Source organism: Oncorhynchus mykiss, chromosome 27, assembly GCF_057628025.1.
Source record: "Oncorhynchus mykiss isolate SJ-2025 chromosome 27, ASM5762802v1, whole genome shotgun sequence".
Lineage (NCBI taxonomy): Eukaryota > Metazoa > Chordata > Actinopteri > Salmoniformes > Salmonidae > Oncorhynchus > Oncorhynchus mykiss.
In genome coordinates this window covers 25,031,814-25,054,380 of record NC_143048.1, presented here as the reverse complement: position 1 = coordinate 25,054,380, position 22,567 = coordinate 25,031,814, and the positions used below count along the sequence as shown (strand labels likewise).

The following is a 22,567-nucleotide window of genomic DNA, read 5'->3' as shown; positions in this document are numbered from 1 at the left end:
ATTTCAACAAAAAGTTGAAAACGCAAACTCAACAATGAGTGGTTTGGAAGGAATCAGTGGCTAACTGCAAGCATTGCAATGCAATTACTAGCCTGCTTTTCAGTGGAGTGGGTGTGTGGTCCAAGTCTGGGTTTTAGGGTATCTTTTCCAAGCTTAAAAGTATAAACATTCAACATTGACCATGCTGTCAATCTAGCATGATTTATGCCAAGTTCAAAACAACTGGAAACTCTAAACTGGGAAATCTCAGACTTCAGTGAGTTCAAGACAACTGGGAACTCGGAAAAAAACTAGTTTCCGACTGGGAAAATACGTTTTGAACAGGCATCCAACTCGGAATTCCAAGTCATGAACTTGGGCCTCTTTCTAGAGCTCCGACCTGAAGATCACTGACGTCATGACTCAACCTCGTTTTTGTCAGAGTTCCTTATCAGAGCCTTGTCAGAGTTCCCAGTTATCTTGAAGCACCATAAATCCAGATAATGCCAGACTTTGATGACTATGTTTGACAACAAAATTTGCCCACGAAGGACAGTGAGCATAGCACAACAAGGTGAGTCCAAAAATGTCTTGTATGGTGCTGCACGTCATATGCCATGGAGATATGTATGCTGTAGCTAAGTGTATGTTGTGTAGTAAGCTGTTAGTAGACCATGTGCTTCACCCTAATAATTTGGTCCCTGTTCCCCTCACAACTTCGCCTACTGTTCTGACTTGGTGGTACACATTTAGCCTATAGCCTGTTTTAGAGAAATGTCATCATTGAATATTGTAAGAGCTTTCATTGTCAGCTTATATGCCCCCTTTATTTATCCTGTGGTTCTGACTTGGTTTACAGGGAGAATAATGTAAAAACGGCCCATGTTCTGAATTCTGTCACTGTACATTTCAAAAGTGCTGAACAAATAGTTACATTGACTATATCTGTCCTTGTCTTAATCGAAATTACAGATTGCCTCTTATCCGCACATCGTCCCCTTATGCCATAGTTTGTACACCTCAATTGTCATGCCCTGATCTGTTTCACCTGTCCTTGTGCTTGTCTCCGCCACACTGGGAAAAGTGGAGTCTGTCAGAGTGACCACGAATGGTCTTTTTTTGATCAATTGTATTTCTGAAGAACAGAGGAAGATTGCAGTGAACATCAAAAGAATCTGAACAACAGAAGTTTTGTGTTTTTAACTTTGGAGTAGAGCACCCGTCAAAGGAGTCATCTCAGGGTTGACGATGGATGTTCAGGTTGAATACCTGGAGAAAATTCCTGGTGTGGTTGGCACGGTTGGGTAGGTTACTTTCTAAATGTAATCGGTCACAATTACTAGTTACCTGTCCAAAATTGTAATCGGTAACTTAACTTTTGGATTACCCAAACCCAGTAATGTAATCTGATTACATTCAGTTACTTTTAGATGACTTTTCACTTAAGAGGCATTCGAAGATGACAAAATGTATGTTACCAACTGAACGATATCTATTGCAGGATAAATCAATGTTAAAGTTTACATAGCTGGCCAGACTGTATATGGATGTTAAATTTTAATTTATGGATTGGTTATGTGGGCTTTTTCTAACCCATCACTTTCTACAACATAATTATACGATTAAATAATATCTTTACATTACACCAAAGTCTATCAGAATTCCAGTCATTCCAATAAATATTATACCCCTTGAGCTTCAAGAATAGGACTTGGAAATATGGAAGTATAGATTAGCCAAATTGTTTTACCTGAGCATAAACCCAAAACAAAGGACTTATTAGCCAGCCCTACTGTGTTGTTTATGATGTTGTTGTCATGGAGGACTGATTGGGCTCATTGATTCGAGTTGAAAAATAAATGCTGTGCCATGGAATGTGAAAATTGAATGCCATTTGCTGCATTTGCTATAGACATATAGTATATGTAATCTGATTACAATATTTTTGCTGGTAACGTAACGGATTACAATTACAGTAATTTTTTGTACTCCCCAACATTGGTGGTTGGTGCTGAGCATCTGACCCGCTCGATGAATGGAGAAAAAGAAGAAAGTCTGTCGGTCTTGTTGTTTTAGGAGTTCCTGGAGTGCCCTGTAAGGGTGAAGGAGACAAAGGTGGCAAAAGTATTTTGTTAGTATTTTGTTACATTTTTGGGAATCCTGTTTCCACCCCGCACAGTAGGTGGCGGGATACACATGAAGTTGTGCGATCGCCAAATATACCATAGAAGAAGAACATTCCTCCAGGAAGAAGATTCGGAGGTATGACAGCTCATTTAATTCAATTTGTGTGACTAACACATTTATATTTGTCTAGAATATGTATCATTTTCGAATGTGAACAGAGTTGTGGCATTACAGTCAACACAACAACTGAAGTAACTAGATCCTAACATGTTTCCATGGTTGTTGTAGCCTAAACTATTCCCACAGTGTCGTTAGCTCTGTCTAGCTAAGTGGCTAGCTATCTGGCCAACTAGCGACGTCAACATGCAATGGGTTACTGTAGTTAATAATCCGTTATTCATAGTTATAAGCATTGAACAATTAATTGTAGCTAACTATGTTTTTATAAACTCACTCCAGCCAGCCAGCTTGCTAAGAGAGTGTGATATTACACACTTTAACGTCACTTGCTAGCTAGTTCTTGAAAACCCATGGTGGTTTATACAGCCGGTCAATGTATTCCAATGGAGTTTGAGTCGTGAATAAGGGTTACTTGTTATCAGCTGTTTGTTAGCTTGTATGCCGGTTGGCAAGCTAACTTTAGCGTGTGGCAACATCTTCCACTAGCTGTCATTTAGTGACAAGCAATAACTAGCTAATGTGCTTTCTACCGTTGACAGAGGCCAAAACCCTAAAAAAATTCAACAGTGAATGAGATGGCAAAGAATGGGGCAAGCTGTGAACAACCACAGAAGCGAGGAACCAAAGACAAACAGAATGGACATTTTGCAGGTTGGTTTTGAAACTTTTCCAAGTGAACCAGCATTAGGCTGTGTTTTTATGGAGAAAAGATAAACAGTTTTACCAAGGAAGGAGAATGGTGTGTGTTGCTATTGGTAAGCAGCAACTGCAAAAAAATATTATCTTGGCAGTTCTTCTTGCAACATTCCAGTATTGCCAGAATGGTCCCAAGCTGTTGGGTACTAACTTATTCCATAGTTAATTAACTACTAAATGATTAAAATGTCTAGACTATAGAACACCACCAATTGCTAGTTTTATGTTCCTACTTAGGCCTAGACAGTCACATGACTTTGTCAAAGTCACAAGAGTCTTATGTCAAATTAAATTGTATTTGTCACATTCGCCGAATACCACAGGTGTACCTTACAGTGAAATGCTTACTTACAAGCCCTTAATCAACAATGCAGTTTTAAGAAAATACAACAAAAAAGTAACAAATAAAAGTAACAAATAATTAAAGAGCAGCAGTAGATAACAATAGCGATGCTACAAATGAGGTAGTATGTACATGTAGGTAAAATTAAAGTGACTGCATAGATAATAACATAGAGCAGCAGCAGTGTAAAGGGGGGGGGGGGGAATGCAAATAGTCTGGGTAGCCATTTGATTCGATGTTCAGGAGTATTATGGCTTGGGTGTAAAAGCTGTTTTAGAAGCCTCTTAGACTTGGCACTCCGGTACTGCTTGCCATGCGGTAGCAGAGAGAACAGTCTTTGACTAGGGTGACTGGAGTCTTTGACAATTTTTAGGGCTTTCCTGTGTCACTGCCTGGTGTCCAGCAAAATAATTGGATATTGCAGTAGCTTTTTTTAAACTATCCCACTTTATAAGTTAGTCTGACCTCAAGAGTGTGCTCCGGTATCTACAGACTCTGCGGTGAGTGAGAGGAGGCAGAAAGATCGGGAGGAGCGTCTCGCTCTGGTGCTGTGGAGGAGGCCTATCGTCACACTAAACTACTTCCTCTTGGAAACCTTCATCACACTAAAGGAATGGACATTAAAGTAAACCACCACTACTTAACAGTAAAACTAGAAATCAACTGTTCAATTGAAAGCTTTTTTTCAGTTTGCCAGTCTAGTCATTAAATAGTTGTACCTAATAAACGGTTTACTTCTCCCCTCTATAGGTTATGGCAAAGAAGGGGTACAGTGTTCTTGATCCTGGTATTGTGTTCACTCTTCTCCCTTGCCTACTCCACTGAGGGAGCACACCAGAAGGTAAGGAAGGAGAGAAAAAGAAACCTCTATCACCTCCTCTGTAATTGATTTATTTGAGATGTTTAATGGTTAAAGATAAGTAACTGTTCATTCAGATACACAGCATTTCTAGAGGAAAGGTCATCTGAGGAGACAACATTTTTTGCTTGAGGCTCAGGCCAATACATTGGATGTAACGTAGTTTATATGTTGATATTATGGTGTACAATTTTTACAATTCCTCTTTTTCCACCACTATCCTTAGCATAACATAGGTTACCAATGTTCTCTCCAAAGGATAAATGTATTTTGCAGTATGTTATGGCTATCTATGTCCATGCAAAAGCCTTAAACTCTCTCTACTTCTCTTTCCCCCTCCTGTCTGTTCTCCTTTGCAGTATGTGCAGTACCTGGAGAAGAGGTTCCTGTGGTGTGCCTACTGGGTAGGTTTGGGCATCCTGTCCTCAGTAGGCCTTGGGACTGGCCTACATACCTTCCTACTATACCTGGTAAGTAAGATAACCACCCTTCCCTTGCCTGTCACATAAGCTAACTTGTCACGCTCAGACAGTGGAAAAGCCTGCTGTATCTCTGTAGTAATTACTTATTTGAGAATGCTGGCACAGTATGTGACATTGGATATTTTTGTGAGGCTGTTAGCTCTGCTTGTTGTTCCATAACTGGCACAATGGATACAAAAATATATAGTTACGGTGAATTAGTTGACAGGCTTGTCTTTGTCCTCTTTGAGCAAGAGGGACATATTTTGTGCACAGGTTATTTTCATCATCTGAGTGATGTTTAACGCTGACCACTACCAGAAATGTAATACATATCCACAGTTTGTCCAGTGGGTGGCCTCACTTCCTATCTCATTATTTGTGTGTTCAGTTCTCCATAGGATCTGCCTTTCACCTCTAGGCACAGTTTTTCAAAGGTTATCTATCTGGACTAAGTCCAAATAGATAACTTTTGAAAAACTGGGCCCTGATTAGGGCTGTTACAGTGACCGTATTACCGCTACACCCGGATTCAAATTCCATGTGACAGTTGAGTCACGGTAACTAGGCTTCTCCAAAACTTGCTCTCTGATGCCACCGATGGTCATTAGTAGCCTACCAAACTTGCTAACGGCCGGTTGCTAATGACCTGGTACTCAGCGATCTGTTCCTATAATCACTCTCACATCAATGCAAATGCAATCGAAAATCTAATCAAACACTGAAAGAGAGCCCTGACATTGAGTTTGAGCAGAATAGGATCACCTGTTGCGCAGCGAGAGCCAGCTCCTCATAGCTGGTTGATGCATAGAATGGAATAAGTGTTCCTATAAGCCCATGATGTGCAACATTTCTATAGGCTATGCAAAAAATAATTTTGATGGCCTCTATTGAAGGGGATCCTATCAGCTTTCTATAGGCTAGCCTACTATATTTATTTCTCAACTTCCCTAATATTAAACACATTGCTTATTTTACAACCGGAGTAGATTATCTGGCATGAAAATTAACCACGGGAAAAGTGTCCTCCATTCACTATGACATCTTTTTTTCCCCCCTGTTCCTACAGGTGCTTGATAATGGCCCATTCTAAATCAAAACTAATTTCACACACATTATTTGGCATATGTAAAGACAAAATTAAATTGAGAATAGTGTGAAATAATAATAATCACTTGTGAATGATGGCCAGCGTGTGCAGTCTAAGGGAAGACAGTTTTTGCAACTTTTTCAAATCATAGTCGCATTCATCATGTATCCTAGCCGATATGTTTTGACAAGGTTCGTATCACAACTAAAATGGAAAATAACTCTAAGCATAACCTATAGGCCTAGGATTCCTGGAACAGAGTTGGAGAGCCTACCAACTACAGAGTCTAGTGACACTGTTATAAACCCAGTCATTGCACAATCATGTATGTAAAGAGTTTTGACTGACCACTATTTTAAAAGAGGATCCAAGCTTTCTTGTGCTGCTATTTATTGCTCAATTCTTATTGCTAATTCAAATTGTGAATGAGAGACTGAGGGAAGAGCTTCCTCCATTTGCTATTCAAGCGCAGGCTATATTATTTTTTTTAAATTGGGGGGGCCTTTAAAAAAAAATATATATATATATATATATTTTTTTAACGAGACAGGTTAATTAAAGAAGGATTTTTAAGCCTTGAGACAATTGAGACATGGATTGTGTATGTGTTCCATTGAGGGTGAATGGGTAAGACAAAATATTTAAGTGCCTTTGAACGAGATATGGCAGTAGGTGCCAGGCGCGCTGGTTTATATGAAGAACTGCAACGCTGCTGGGTTTTTCACAAAAATGGTCCAGCAACTTGACACAACTGTGGAAAGCATTGGAGTCAACATGAGCCAGCATCCCTGTGGAACGCTTTCAACACCTTGTAGAGTCTACACCCTGACAAATGGAGGCTGTTTTATACACTTGTGTTAAAATTAGTAGGCTACATTTAAAGACCATATTTAAATTCTAATCAAATCAAACTTTTTGTCACATGCGCCGAATATAACAAGTGTAGACCTTACCGTGAAATGCTTACTTACAAGCCCCTAACCAACAGTGCAGTTCAAGAAGAGTTCAAATATTTACCAAATAAACTAAAGATAAAAAGTAACACAATAAAATAACAATAACAATGCTATATACAGGGGGTACCGGTACCGAGTCAATGTGCGGGGGTACAGGTTAGTTGAGGTAATTTGTAGGTAGGGGTGAAGTGACTGCATGGGGGGGTGTCAATGTAAATAGCCATTTGATTAGTGGCCATTTGATTAGTTGTTCAGCAGTCTTATGGCTTGGGGGTAGATGCTGTTAAGGAGCATTTTGGTCCTAGACTTGGTGCTCCGGTATCGCTTGCCATGTGGTAGCAGAGATCACAGTCTATAACTTGGGTGACTGGAGTCTCTGACGATTATGGGCTTTCCTCTGACACCACCTATTATGTAGGTCCTGGATGGCAGGAAGCTTGGCGCCAGTGATGTACTGGGCCGTACACACTACACCCTGTAGCGCCTTACTGTCAGATGCCGAGCAGTTGCCATACCAGGCGGTGATGCAACCGGTCAGGATGCTCTCGATGGTGCAGCTGTATAACTTTTTGAGGATCTGGGGACCCATGCAAAATTATTTTAAGTCTCCTGAGGGGGAAAAGGTTTTGCCGTGCCCTCTTCACGAGTGTCTTAGTGTGTTTGGACCATGATAGTTCATTGGTGATGTGGACACCAAGGTACTTGAAACTCTCGACCCGCTCCAATACAGCCCCTTCGATGTCACTGGGGGCCTGTTTGCCCTCCTTGTCCTGTAGTCCACGATCAGCTCCTTTGTCTTGCTCACATTGAGGGAGAGGTTGTTGTCCTGGCACCACACTGCCAGTTCTCTGACCTCCACCCTATAGGCTGTCTCATCGTTGTCGGTGATCAGGCCTACCACTGTTGTCGTCAGCAAACTTAATGGTGTTTGAGTCATGTTTGATCAAGCAGTCGTGGGTGAACAAGGAGTACAGGAGGGGACTAAATACACACCCCTGAGGGGCCCAGTGTTGAGGATCGGTTTGGCAGATGTGTTGTTGCCTACCCTTACCACCTGGGGGAGACCTGTCTGGAAGGCCAGGATCAAGTTGCAGAGGGAGGTGTTTAGTCCCAGGGTCCTTAGCTTATAATGAGCTTTGTGGGCACTATGGTGTTGAATGCTGAGCTGTAGTCAATGAACAGCATTCTCACATAGGTGTTCCTTTTGTCCAGGTGAGAAATGGCAGTGTGGATTGAGATTGTGTCATTTGTTGGGGTGGTATGCAAATTGGAGTGGGTCTAGGGTGTCCGGGAGGACGCTGTTGATGTGAGTCATGACCAGCTTTTCAACGCACTTCATGGCTACCGACGTGAGTGCTATAGGGCGGTAATCATTTAGGCAGGTTACCTATGCTTCCTTGGGCACAGGGACTATTGGTGGTCTGCTTGAAACATGTAGGGATTAGACTCAAACAGGGAGAGGTTGAAAATGTCAGTGAAAACACTTGCCAGTTGGTCCGCGCATGCTTTGAGTACACGTCCTGGTAATCCGTCTGGCCCTGCGGCTTTGTGAATGTTGACCTGTTTAAAGGTCTTGCTCACGTTGGCTACCGATTGCGTTATCACACAGTCATCCAGAACAGCTGGTGCTCTCGTGCATGCTTCAGTATTGCTTGCCTCGAAGCGAGCATAAAATATTTTAGCTCGTCTGGTAGGCTTGCGTCACTGGGCAGCTTGCGTCTGGGTTTCCCTTTAGTCCGTAATAATAGTTTTCAAGCCCTGCCACAAACAACGAGAGCTGGTGTAGTAGTATTAAGAATTAGAGGTTGACCGATTATGATTTTTCAGCGCCGATACCGATTATTGGAGGACCCCAAAAAAAAAGCCGATACCGATTAATCGGCTGTTAAAAAAAATAAAAAATAATTAAGAATGATGTAATAATGATAATTACGACAATACTGAATGAACACTTATTTTAACTTAATATAATACATCAATAAAATGAAACGTGTTCAATTTGGTTTAAATAATGCAAAAACAAAGTCTTGGAGAAGAAAGTAAAAGTGCAATATGTGCCATGTAAAAAAGCTAACGTTTAAGTTCCTTGCTCAGAACATGAGAACATATGAAAGCTGGTGGTTCATTTTAACAGGAGTCTTCAATATTCCCAGATAAGAAGTTTTAGGTTGTAGTTATTATAGGAATTATAGGACAATCTCTATACGATTTGTATTTCATATACCTTTGACTGTTGGATGTTCTTATAGGCACTTTAGTATTGCCAGTGTAACAGTGTAGCTTCCGTCCCTCTCCTTGCCCCTACCTGGGCTCGAACCAGGAACACATCGACAACAGCCACCCTCGAAGCTGCGTTACCCATCGCTCCACAAAAGCCGCGGCCCTTGCAGAGCAAGGGGAACAACCACTCCATGTCTCAGAGCAAGTGACGTTTGAAACGCTATTAGCGCGCACCCCGCTAACAAGCTAGCCATTTCACATCGGTTACACCAGTCTAATCTCGGGAGTTGATGGGCTTGAAGTCATAAACAGCTCAATGCTTGAAGCACAGCGACGAGCTGCTGGCAAAACGCAGGAAAGTGCTGTTTGAATGAATACTTACGAACCTGCTGGTGCCTACCATCGCTCAGTCAGACTGCTCTATCAAATCATAGACTTAATTATAACATAATAACACACAGAAATACGAGCCTTAGGTCATTAATATGGTCGAATCCGGAAACTAGCATCTCGAAAAACAAGACGTTTAATCTTTCAGTGAAATACGGAACCATTCCGTATTTTATCTAACGGGTGGCATCCATAAGTCTAAATATTCCTGTTATATTGCACAACCTTCAATGTTATGTCATAATTACGTAAAATTCTGGCAAATTTGGTGGCCCAAACTGTTGCATATACACTGACTCTGCGTGCAACTACCGCAATAATATTGCCTGCTAACCTGGATTTCTTTTAGCTAAATATGCAGGTTTAAAAATATATTCTTCTGTGTATTGATTTTAAGAAAGGCATTGATGTTTATGGTTAGGTACAGTCGTGCAACGATTGTGCTTTTTTGGCAAATGCGCTTTTGTTAAATCATCCCCCGTTTGGCGAAGTTGGCTGTCTTTGTTCGGAATAAATAGTCTTCACAGAGTTCGCAACGAGCCAGGTTAGCAGGCAATATTAACTAAATATGCAGGTTTAAAAATATATACTTGTGTATTGATTTTAAGAAAGTCATTGATGTTTATGGTTAGTTACACATTGGAGCAAGACAGTCCTTTTTCGCGAATACGCACCGCATCGATTATATGCAACGCAGGACACGCTAGATAAACTAGTAATATCATCAACCATGTGTAGTTAACTAGTGATTATGATTGATTGATTGTTTTTTTAAAGACAAGTTTAATGCTAGCTAGCAACTTACCGTGGCTTCTTACTGCATTCGCGTAACAGGCAGTCTCCTCGTGGAGTGCAATGAGAGGCAGGTGGTTAGAGCGTTGGACTAGTTAACTGTAAGGTTGCAAGATTGAATCCCCGAGCTGACAAGGTAAAAATCATTGAAGTCATTGAAAATAAGAATGTTTTTAACTGACTTGCCTAGTTAAATAAAGGATAAATAAAGGTGTAAAAAAATATATATATATATATATATATATTTAAATCGGCCAAATTGGTGTCCAAAAATACCAATTTCCGATTGTTATGAAAACTTGAAATCGACCCTAATTAATCGGTCAACCTCTATTAAGAATAGTCTGATAGGTGAGAATATTATCAAGTGCTTGTCAAATTGTGAATTAGAGACTGAAGTGTGTGTAGCCTGCGCCAGAAACAGAGCAGAGTTCATGACTTTCATGGAACTTTTTAAAATCATTTGAGTTGCAGACTTAAGCCTCGTTCACATTACCAATAAGTACACTGTTACGCCGGATGTCATGCATTTCATTGGGGACGTCCACAACTAGGAGGAATCGCAATGCCCCCTTTTGAAGGCTCCATTGTCAGACAGACAAGCATACTTTGACATTTTTCAAACATTGAGTTTTCAGTCCAGCTATTTTATTTGTATTTTACCTTTATTAAGAACATATTCTTATTTTCAATGATGGCCTAGGAACAGTGGGTTAACTGCCTTGATTTTTACCCTGTCAGCTCGGGCATTCGATCTTGCAGCCTTTCAGTTCCTAGTCCAACGCTCTAACCACTAGGCTACCTGCCGCAAGAGTCCATTTATGACTTGAATAATACACATTGGCTGTTAAGCCAATTATATTATGACAGTTGCCTCCCGTTTTAAGTTTATTGTGATGGTAATGACGTTTGTTTTTTATGATGATTATTAGGTGGAGGTCGCTAGCTACACTGGTATCTTCAGCCTAGCATTTAGTTGGCTAGTTAACTAGCTGCTCGACTTGCTATGAAGTTAAGAGAAACAAGTTGAGGAAAAAGTAACTAAACGAAACATGTTTTGTCACCTGAAACAATATACTCCCAGTTTATTAGGTACACCACCCCGTTAACGAAAATGGATAGCTCCTACAGACAGTGAGTCACGTGGCCATGGCTTGCTATGTAAAGCAGGCAGACTGGCATCTAGGGATTCAGTTAATGTTCGATTGTAAGTTAAGATTTGGCAAAATGAGTAACATAAGTGACTTTGAGCATGGTACGATCGTAGGTGGTAGGTACGCCAGATCGAGTGTCTCAGAAACATCCGCTCTCCAGGGCTTTTCACAAAACTTTTGTCGAGGGTTTACCGAGAATGATGAGACAACCACTCATCATTGAGTGCTCCAGTGGGCACGCGATCAACAACACTAGACAATTGAGGAGTAGAAAAACATTGCATGGAACATGACAGCAAGTTCTGTTTACTTGAGTGGCCAGCGCAGTCCCCAGACCTCAACCCAATAAGCCATCTTTGGGATAGTATGGAACGGAAGTTATTTGCATGACAATTACCGTCCGACAATTTCATGACCGCCACAGCCCTAGTTCCTGATGAGTGATCATAGTGTGACTGTGGTTGAGTCACGCTCCTTCCTCACTGTGTGATGTGTTTGTGACATCCATCTTGGCTGTGGTGAAATGAAGCATTCAACTGTGACGAAGACAAGGAAGTGATTCTGCCGAGGTCCCCATTTTCTTCAGTGAGGTGGCCATTGTTCACTAGATCTTATGATGTAGATACCCTTGAGTCAACAGCTCCACATTTACAAATGGGAAATTGCACGGTTTCTACTAAACTTTTGAAATAACTGCTTTGGAAATACAATTTACTTTGATAGTCCTTCCAATTCTATGCCTAACGACCAATTTTCTTCACTAAATACTACCTAAACCCACTAGTAGAGACAGGCCTGTAAACCACAGCCTCTGGTAGTGTTGGTGGTGTTGACCTCATGACGTGTCATCTCCCCTAGACGTGTGTATGACCTTATTCCCTTTCCTACATCTCCCCACTCAGTGTGAGCGTGGTTATTTCCATCAGCTTTCAGTCATCTTTTCCAAAATGAGAAACTGTAGCTCTTTAATGCAACTTACAAACACTCAAATTATTCAATATGAATTCATAAAGACAGTGTCAGTATCATGATTTGTATAGTGGTAGGCCCCATTTTGTCTAATGCAACTTATAAACACTTAAATGATGCTATATTCATTCAAAGATGCAATGTCATGATTTCTATAGCGGTTGGCCTACTTTGTATTGTACAAATGTTCATTTGGCTATTACCAGTATGTTTGCTTTATATTTCAATCAAGGCATCACTAAAATATCAACCACTTGTGTAAATATGTGCTGATATGAGAGAGTGCTTGCTTAACTGTTTTTTTGTACTCTCCACTTAAAAACAATATATCCTCCTACTATCTGGAGAATGATGAGGTTGTGCTCCCTGATAAAATAGTTAGGCTATGTGCACACTTTACCATACTGAGGTAAGGTCAACATGTTGGAAAGTCCCAAGTTGAATGGTGCCAGAAACATCTGCCCTCTAAAGAGCTGCTATGGATTTACCTCAGACCTAAAGAATTAGATGCCCCATAGTAAGGAGCAGAGACCATGCTCCCATTCAGCTGGGGGTTACAAGCATAATTGTATGATTCATGAGTCTGGTAATGCTGGATTCAGATGGAAATGTAGGGACTGTTCTTCTTATTTTGCTAAACATTCAAGGCAATGGCCACCGTGCATTTCATTTGCTGTTTTTTGTGGATTATTTCTTTCCAAATAATGAAAAGGTATTGTTTTGTTATCATTGACTCATCATGGCGAAACGAGTATGGATTTGTAATGGAAGGAAAGGAAAGGCAGGGATTGAGACCTTGTGAACCCGTATTGTGAAAAGAAGACTCCCCAGCATGTCCGCTCGCTTTCTCTAGGAGAGCTATGGGGATCAGCACTGACTAATTGTCTTCTGTCTATCTCTTGTCACTTTGGTATCTCAATAGGATATGGCATACTAGGCTTCCTGTGTTGTGGTTTCAGGTTCCCTGACTGCCCTTACTTGTTACTGAAGCCAGGTGGCTAAAGCTGGGCGACATGGACAAAAATCCATATCGCAATAAATTGACCCATTTTTTTTAAAACCAATAACAATAAATCAGCAATAAATAACAACACTATTTTTTGGGGGGTAAGTGCTAGAGCTGTGTACAAAAAGTAATATTGCTATTAAATGTAACTATTTTGCTCGATTACAACCAATTGTTTTGTTTTTTTGACAGTTACTTTACATTAGCGATACGGCTCAAAACGTATTTTTCCAGTGCCAAGTAAGACAACTGAGGTGGTAGCCTATGATTTCATCTAACATATCCAGCAAATGCATGATTGATATTTTGATGTACAACCTGTCAAAATAGGATCTGAAATTATCAGATTTATTTTTGCCTCTGTAGAGAATCTGCTGACATCTTTGTAGATGCTATTATTCACCAGCTGAGGAAGTGGGAACTCAAAACTCTAAATATGCTATTGTAGCTAGATAGATTCATCGATTAGTCTACATGACTATCAGTAAATGTAGTCTAATGTCCTACAAACACTTTCCAGCACTAGGCCTATGCTACTTGATGTAGGCAAATGGCGCACTGGGCTCTGCGGGCGCATCAAAACCATACTAACTAAAGCCTACACCGGTTGTAAAGTGGACTCAATATTATGAACTCAATATTAGGAGGTGAGAAACGCATTGGCATACTCACAGAAAGCTGGGACTCTCCTCTGTAACTAGAACAGTAGTTGCTTTGAAAATGGTCTTTGTCCCGCAATAGCATTTTGAGCAAAGGTCATGTGCTTCTCAGATTGCATTGTTGTGTAGCAAAATCAACAAATTAAGCTAAATGCTTCGGTAAGAAGGTGGTGTCGGTAATTTTCTGTTTATCATCCCATATCTAGTGTGTGTCAACTGTACATGTTCAGTTGAATTAAAGAATATCCATCCTCTGGCTCTCAGGGTCCACACATAGCATCAGTCACCCTGGCTGCGTACGAGTGTGGTTCTACAGACTTCCCCGAGCCCCCCTACCCAGACCAGATCATCTGTCCAGAGGGAGGAGTGGAGGGCAGCATCTCACTCTGGTCCATTGTCTCAAAGGTCCGCCTGGAAGCCTGTATGTGGGTGAGTAAACACGTCTGTCTTCAATGGCAAAAATAAGTATAATTAACCTAAAGTCTAGGCTCAACGTTCTAGTGAACTCTATTGGGTGGTTTCCCGGACACAGATTAAGCCTAGTCCTGGACAAAAAAAAGCAAGCTCAATGAGGAATGTCCATTTTTAAAACGTTTTTATTTTTTGGTCCAGGACTTAATCTGTGCCTGGGGAAACCGCTCCTTTGGGTTTAGAACAGTCAGGGCATCTTGAGGGATCAACAATGGTAGTCTTCAGTTGACCTCACGTAACCTCACCGAAGAGATTATCTAGTAGTGAGAGACCATAGAGCTATGCTTGACTCTGGTATGAACCAGTGCTAAACTAAACCAGTGTGTGACTGTCTCTCCAGGGTGCAGGTACAGCTATTGGGGAGTTGCCCCCCTACTTCATGGCCCGAGCAGCCAGGCTATCTGGAGCAGACCCAGACGACGAAGACTATGAGGAGTTTGAGGAGATGCTGGAGCAGGCACAGACTGCTCAGGTGAGTGGGGACTCTGTCCTCCCCTCTCACAGTGTAGTAGCCTGCCTCTTGAATGCCCCATTCCACCCAAGTCTCTGTAGTCTTATAAACTCTCATTCAGTATTTTATTTGGGGATGGAACTCTACCTAACTGTCCATCACTATCTACTGACTTCTCTATCTGGCCTGTGATTGGTCTCCAGTTGTCACATGACTTTTCTGAAAGCCCCTCCCACCATTTCCAGTAACAGTTGCTAGTGGAGTGAGTCACGGTGAAACAAGCTCCCCTTTAATCATCCTTAAGGTCTTTCTTTCATGATCCTTTCAATTGAAGGACAGGCAATGTGAACAGGCTACTGACATGACAACCAGTGCCTACCCCTTAGATTAGATTGCTAACTAAGCTAGTTCACTAAAATGACAAATACACTATATCCTATGCAGAACTAGCAACATTGCTAAAGCTTAGCTCTGGATGAGTAAACTGATACATTTTTCTGGTCTCTGACACCCAAACTCAGGAAACTACTTGCTAGTTATCAATTAAATGTGGTATGTTTGTAGTTTTAGTGAAATACTCCTTCCATTAAGGGGTGGCAGGTCGTCTAGTGATTAGAGCGTTGAGCCAGTAACCGAAAGGTTGCTGGATTGAATCCCCGAGCTGACAAGCTAAAAATGTAATTCTGCCCCTGAACAAGGCAGTTAACCCACTGTTCCTAGGCCATCGTAAATAAGAAGTTGTTCTTAACTGACTTACCTAGTTCAGATAAAGGTTAATTATTATTTATTTATTTTTAGAAGGTTTTCATATTGATATCTAACAAGACAAAAACAATGCCTCTCAAATGGTTCTTAAACATGCCTTAAGGCACATGTATTTATGTTTGCCATGAAGGGCTTAAGTGATGGCCATTTTTCTGAAAAAGTGGTGAAAAAAAGTACTTGCAAAAGAGGACCATAACCTGTGATATGAACAAAGGACTTGGTACTGAAAGGTTCTATCTGCAAATTGTATGGTATTGAGATGAGTATTTTTCAAGTCCCAGACTGTTTTGTGATGTCTTCTTCCTCTTTCATGATTCAAAAAGTACATCGACATACATTCTTTTTTATTGACAACCCAGCTCTGTGTGATTGGATTGCAGATATAACCTTTATAGCACCAAGTTCAAAGGTGTTTGCACAGGTTCAGATCTTTTCATTGTAAATTGACTTTTTCACATCTCACATATGTCACATGTGAAGGACTTCCTAAAGAACAACTCTATATGAATAACTCCTTCTTGACAAATGTCAGGTGGAACCTTGTAAGTCCTAAGGTCTCGATATACAGATTCATGTCAGATGCTTTTGACCTGACGGTTACAACGGAATAGTTTTAGGGCAAGGGTTGACACATTATCACTGAAGACGTCATTGATTTTGATGTAGTGTATATCAATCAGATCATAAGAGTTCAACAGTTCTTTGCCAACAACTCTTGGCTTGGACTTTTAGCAGAGCTGCTTAAAGAGATCAAAGGAAAAGATAATATCCCATCTGATAGCGTTTGTTATACTACATGCATTCTTTATCAAGTAACACCCTTTTCAGAATTACATTAGACTTGTTTTTCGGTTTGGTTATATATCATGGTATTGATATTATTGAAGAAATGGTTTGTTAATGTGTTAAGCATAAATGTAATATTTGATAATAAACTGTTGAATTATGTTTCCAGGATTTTGTCACAAGAGCAAAACTGGGCGTTCAGAACATGGTGCAGAAAGTGGGATTCTTTGGGATTCTAGCCTGCGCCTCGGTAAGTCCAAGCCTACATTTGATGACTTGACGTGCACTCTGTTATCTTATACTGTTTTTTAAAGTTGAGGCCTTTATTATTAAAGCGCATCACTGAATGTTGATGTTGGTTGCAATGAAGTTATGGCAATGAAGGTAGAATTCAAATGCATTCCTCTATTACAGGATATATTTTCACATGTTATGACCTGTCTTTCAGATACCTAATCCTCTGTTTGACCTGGCTGGTATAACATGTGGCCACTTCCTGGTACCATTTTGGACCTTCTTTGGAGCGACGCTTATTGGGAAAGCCATCGTCAAGATGCACATACAAGTAAATATTTTAGTTGTACTAACCAATTAGACATTCAGACAATGTCAGAATATGTTCAGTTGGCTGTAATTCCATGGTGTCTGTGTGTTGAAGTACTTCTAGTGCTGCTGTAGAAGACCATTCCAGATGAAAGGAGTATGGAGAGCACTTTAATGAGAGCCATTGCTTTTTGCAAACTAGATAAAACTCTTAATTGTAGGCTTTATTGTTGAGTCTTCCACAGTGACTAATCTACTCCCAGACGGTGAGAGACTGACTGTGTCTCTCTGTGAGTCGTGGTGGTGAGAGCTGAGCCGTCTAACCAGACCAATTCATCTCCGTGGTAGCAGCCAGTGATCTCACCAGTTCTGACAAAGCACTCCAGGGTTGAGGAGGACCAGGGTCCGGGGGAGGCTTTGTGCTTCTCCCTCAGACCTCATGGGTCTTTTACTGTCCAGATTTGGCTGGGATGGCATGTGTCACTGTGTTCATAGGATATGTCCCCCAACTCAGTGCAGATGGCGACTCAGGGTCTCACTGTCTCTGACCGAGACTGATCACTAATCACCCAGTTGATTCATTTGTCTTCCCACAGAAACTGTTTGTTATTATAACGTTCAGCAAGCACATAGTGGAACAGATGGTGTCTCTGATCGGGTGAGTATGTGTCTGTTAATGTATACGTATAGATGAAGAGAGAGGTGCTTTACTGGGGGGCAGGGGCTCAACATGGATGCTTGTCCTCTTGTTAAGTAAAAAATAAAAATGTGTTTAAATGAATTGTTTAAAACTGTTTTTCAAAGTAGCCTAACCAAAATAAGACCATGGGAATTATTTTATAAACACTTGGGTCTAATAGCCTATGCCATTGAAACCAGCATTTTTCTCATGTTCTATGTAGTCAGCTGTGTTTTCCCACTAATTGCATTTTGGAACATTTGCGCACAGCCTACAGCCATCTGCACATTGTTGACATTATAATATGAAGAAATAAAACTACTGTATCAACATTCTAAGCTAAACTGTCTGATCTGTTGCATCAGCATCATTGCTTTTTAAAATTTTGTGCAGTAGTTGTATGAATCTTCCCAGAACTGTCCATGAGTCTGTTCTGTACCGTAGACATAAAGTATTTGTCGACGGGACACCCTTAATTTCAAGCCCTGGAGGGAATTATTTTATAAAGACCAAGTATTTTGTTGTAATTGTAACGTTGCAGTATTTTATTTGCTACCAGGGTGGTCAACCATCCTCCAAGAGAGCCTTAAAGGGGCAGTGTTGTATTTTGAGACAGGCTTGAATATGTAGAGTGTAGCCTACATTTGTCTGTTTCAATGGTGAAAAAGATAGTAATGCATTTTGTAAAGTGGTTCCTTGCTTCATACAATGATGTAAAAATGCTCTTACAGACAAGTGACTTGAGGGAGGGGGGGGGGGGGGGGGGGGGTGGATCAAATACTATCATAAAAGCTTAACATCAAAGTCAGATGTGTGTGTTTACCTTTAAGGGTATTTCCCTTACACGCAAACCAATTCCCCACATAGGACCCCACATGGCTGGCTGACCACCTATCAGATGGAATCTGTTCTGACTCACAGCAGTTTAGCTTTGACTGAACCAGAATCTCCCTGACAGCAGCAGGGAAACAATAACTGCAGGATGTACAGTGCCTTGCAAAAGTATTTGTCCCACATGGTGTTTTTCCTTTTGTTGCATTACAATTTAAATGGATTTCGTGTAATGGACATACACAAAATAGTCCAAATTGATGAAGTGAACGGGAAACAATTGCTTAAATAAAAAATGTAAAAGTGGTGCGTGCATATGTATTCACCCCCTTTGCTATAAAGCCCCTAAATAAGATATGGTGCAACCAATTACCTTCAGAAATCACATAATTAGTTAAATAAAGTTCCCCTGTGTACAATCTAAGTGTGACATGATCTCAGTATATATACACCTGTTCTGGAAGCCCCAGCATCTGCAATACCACTAAGCAAGGGGAACCACCAAGCAAGCGGCACTATGAAGACCAAGGATCTCTCCAAACAGGTCAGGGACAAAGTTGTGGAGAAGTACAGATCAGGGTTGGGTTATAAAAAAACATCTGAAACTTTGAACATCCCACGGAGCACCACTTTAAATCATTATTAAAAAATGGAAAGAATATAGCACCACATCAAACCTGCCAAGAGAAGGCCGCCCACCCAAACTCACAGACCAGGCAAGGAGGGCATTAATCAGAGAGGCAACAAAGCGAACCTGAAGGAGATGCAAAGCTCCACAGCGAAGATTGGAGTGTCTGTCCATAGGACCACTTTAAGCCGTACACTCCACAGAGCTGGGCTTTACGGAAGAATGGTCAGAAAAAAGCCATTGCTTAAAGAAAACAATAAGCATACATGTTTGGTGTTCACCAAAAGGCATGTGGGAGACTCCCCTAACATATGGAAGGTACTCCGGTCAGATTAGACAAAAATATAGCTTTCAGGGCATCAAGAAAAACGCTATGTCTGGCGCAAACTCAACACCTCATCACCCCGAGACACCATCCCCACAGTGAAGCATGGTGGTAGCAGCATCATGCTGTGGAGATGTTTTTCATCTGCAGGGACTGGGAAACTGGTCAGAATTGAAGGAATGATGGACGGCGCTAAATACAGGGTAATTCTTGAGGGAAACCTGTTTCAGTCCAAAGAGACTGGGACAGGTTCAACTTCCAGCAGGACAATGACCCTAAGCATACTGCTAAAGCAACACTTGAGTGGTTTAAGGGGAAACATTTAAACGTCTTGGAATGGCCTAGTCAAAGCCCAGACCTCAATCCAATTAAGAATCTGTGGTATGACTTAAATATTGCGGTACACCAGCGGAACCCATCCAACTTGAAGGAGCTGGAGCAGGTTTGCCTCGACGAATGGGAATACAATTCCCAGTGGCTAGATGTGCCAAGCTTATAGAGATATACCCCAATTGCAGCTGCAATTGCTGCAAAAGGTGATTCTACAAAGTATTGACTTTGGGGGGGCGAATAGTTATGCACGCTCAAGTTCAGTTTTTTAGTCTTTGTTTGTTTCACAATAAAACATTTAACATCTTCAAAGTGGTAGGCATGTTGTGTAAATTAAATAATACAAACCCACAAAAAATACATTTTAATTCCAGGTTGTAGGGCAACAAAAAGGGAAAAATTACAAGGGGGGTACATTTTTTCACAAGCCACTGTATGAAAGAAAAATAAATCATCACTTCCATTTAACACATCCAACATAATAAGCTAACATCTTCAGCTCTTCCTTGACTATTTCTTCTCACCATGAACAAATAAAATAAAGCTTACAACTAATGATCAGTTTATAGTGCCATCTTATTCACAGTTAAAATGAGTCGCGTGAGAAAGAACAATTGCTTGCTACCATTGCAATTGTTTGACTGGTCTGACTCGCTATTATGTGTTACACTGGTGCTTGAACGCTGAAACCGAACTGTTGGTGATTGCAGCAGTTTGTGTGTGGCTGAATGAGTCACTCAAAGTTAGTCTGGGAATGGGCATGCCATATCCCTTTGTTTAAGATCAGCAATTACAATTATCCAATTAACTTTTTACCCCGATAGTAAATTATCTGTCTGGTCAAGCTTTAGATGAAGTTTATATTAACACCTGCAACAAAAAAAATAATGTAACCATGTCTAAGAAATGTTTGTATATTTTATTTAATGATGGTTGTGATACATTGATTAAATTATACCAATTATTTTGGTATAGTACTGTCAACTACGAATTATTGTGGTGTTACTCCGGTACATCAAGTTGTGGTGTCTGAGGGTTCTCTTACACTCAATTTGTCTGCATTCCCTGTAACTATAATGTAAAGAGCCCTGATGAACTGAGGGGCCCACACAGTGATCTAATCCTTTGCTCTTCCTCCCATATGGACAGTCATATTGATGAACACGCCTAGTTTGATCTGTTTCCACCCATAAGGCTGTGATGACAGCATATTGAGTCACTTCCTGGTTATTGGGCTCAGACTGGTTTCTTATAGGGATCTCAGGAATAAATAAGAGATGAGGACTGCCTCACTTCAGTCTGCTGTGTGCTCTCAGCCACTACACTGGCAGTGGGAACTCCCAGCTAGACTTGATGCCTAACTAGAAACATAGAAATTGGAACTCTTGACATCATGAGCAATAGACTGTTCTCTTTAAACCAAGGGTTCCCTCGACAAAGCCTCATTATTTTACCATGTGAAGGGATACTGCTGATATGGTAAGTACTCTGGGATATAATGTTGTCTGTCTTTCCCTCCCTCTTTTCCCCCGCCTCGCCTCTCCCTTGCCTGTGGATGTCCTTGCCCTGCCACTGTGTCAGGTCTCTGCCGAGGGTAGGTCCCTCCATACAGAAGCCTTTCAGTGAGTACCTGGAGGCCCAGAGGAGTAAACTCCACCACCACACTGGCGCTGGCACCCCGGCGGTAAGAGCACTATTACCATCATCCATCCTTCCTATGTCGAGACAAAGCATGTGATTTTATTGATTGCCAAGATAATACAAATTGTAATGCATTCGTGTTAGTCGAGTAATATTCCTCTGTATGCATGTCTCTCTGTGCAGACTGAGAACTGGCTGTCATGGGTCTTTGAGAAGGTGGTTCTGGTCATGGTCTGTTACTTTATCTTCTCCATCATCAACTCCATGGCTCAGAGCTACGCCAAGCGACGACAACAGAGTCGGCAGCAGAGGTACACTGAGGAGAAAACCAAATGATAAGAGACTCACCAACTGACTGCTGAGTCCCTCGGCTCTGTCTCAAACTAACCTTGCCCTTTTCCATTCTTAAGAGGCTGAACTGGCACTATTGTGTGTGCTTACAGATGTATACTGTTTGTTTGTCCTTAAGGTTTTGTAGTTTCCCCTCATCTGTGTTTAGTGTGTGATATGTGATAGGATATTATGAGCAGTTAAGCAGAAACTGGAGGTCAACTGTTTTGCTGGCAGCTATACCAGCTGCAATGCCTTATGCAAGGTGGAGGGTCCTACTTCCATTGAACACAGTTCTTAAATCACTAGACTTGATTTGTACCAAATTTTTCACTGTATGGATGGACTCAGACATTGTGTATGCTGATATGATGCTAAGGACATTTTCAGGGTTACATTTTCTTGTGTTTTGTCCTGTTGATCAGAAATAGACCATCTGTCATTTTGTGTTTCTTGGAAATAGCAATATCAAGTCGGATCAATGTGTTATTGGTTTGCACATCCTGGAAATATTTTTGGGACGGTATGTATGCACATATATTTTGAATGATCTGGACGAACTAACTTGGACCAAAACGGAACAAAAAGGATTTGTAACTTAACATTACACTCAGCTAACTTAGTGTCATTTTTATTCTGTACATTTAGACGGTCTTTGAGCAGAATATATAAAATGCCTAAATCATTCTTGTTTCCATGTCTGAGTTTCTCTTACTATTTAAACAATTGCTTCCATTCTTGTAAGCTTGCCCCATGTTATTGTATATAGAGCATCTTCTACTGTTGAGGTAAGTGCTTAGGCACTCCGACCACAAAGAATTAACATCAAAAGGTAAGTGCCAAGATTCTCAAAAAGCATATGGATCGCTATATTGTAAATTGGAGAATGTATTTAAATATGGAATT

General features: G+C 40.9%; 1 protein-coding gene across 1 annotated transcript; it reads left to right on the top strand.

The window, feature by feature from the left end:
- The first annotated feature begins 1,857 nt into the window (after nucleotides 1-1,857).
- On the top strand, nucleotides 1,858-22,347 carry vmp1 (vacuole membrane protein 1). Its single transcript, XM_021588112.3, has 12 exons — nucleotides 1,858-2,241; nucleotides 2,826-2,937; nucleotides 3,818-3,950; nucleotides 4,076-4,166; nucleotides 4,544-4,654; nucleotides 14,146-14,310; nucleotides 14,693-14,824; nucleotides 16,524-16,604; nucleotides 16,803-16,919; nucleotides 17,494-17,555; nucleotides 21,272-21,374; nucleotides 21,515-22,347. The coding sequence occupies exons 2-12, from the start codon at nucleotides 2,862-2,864 to the stop codon at nucleotides 21,665-21,667; spliced, it is 1,224 nt and encodes a 407-aa protein (XP_021443787.3). The 5' UTR covers nucleotides 1,858-2,241; nucleotides 2,826-2,861; the 3' UTR covers nucleotides 21,668-22,347.
- Nucleotides 22,348-22,567: the final 220 nt, after the last annotated feature.

Bases quoted from the DNA above. Each gene is read 5' to 3' on its own strand.
- vmp1 (XM_021588112.3), top strand. From the start codon at position 2,862: ATGGCAAAGAATGGGGCAAGCTGTGAACAACCACAGAAGCGAGGAACC. The intron at 16,605-16,802 runs GTAAGTCCAAGC...CCTGTCTTTCAG, and splicing joins GGATTCTAGCCTGCGCCTCG to ATACCTAATCCTCTGTTTGA. The intron at 16,920-17,493 runs GTAAATATTTTA...GTCTTCCCACAG, and splicing joins TCGTCAAGATGCACATACAA to AAACTGTTTGTTATTATAAC.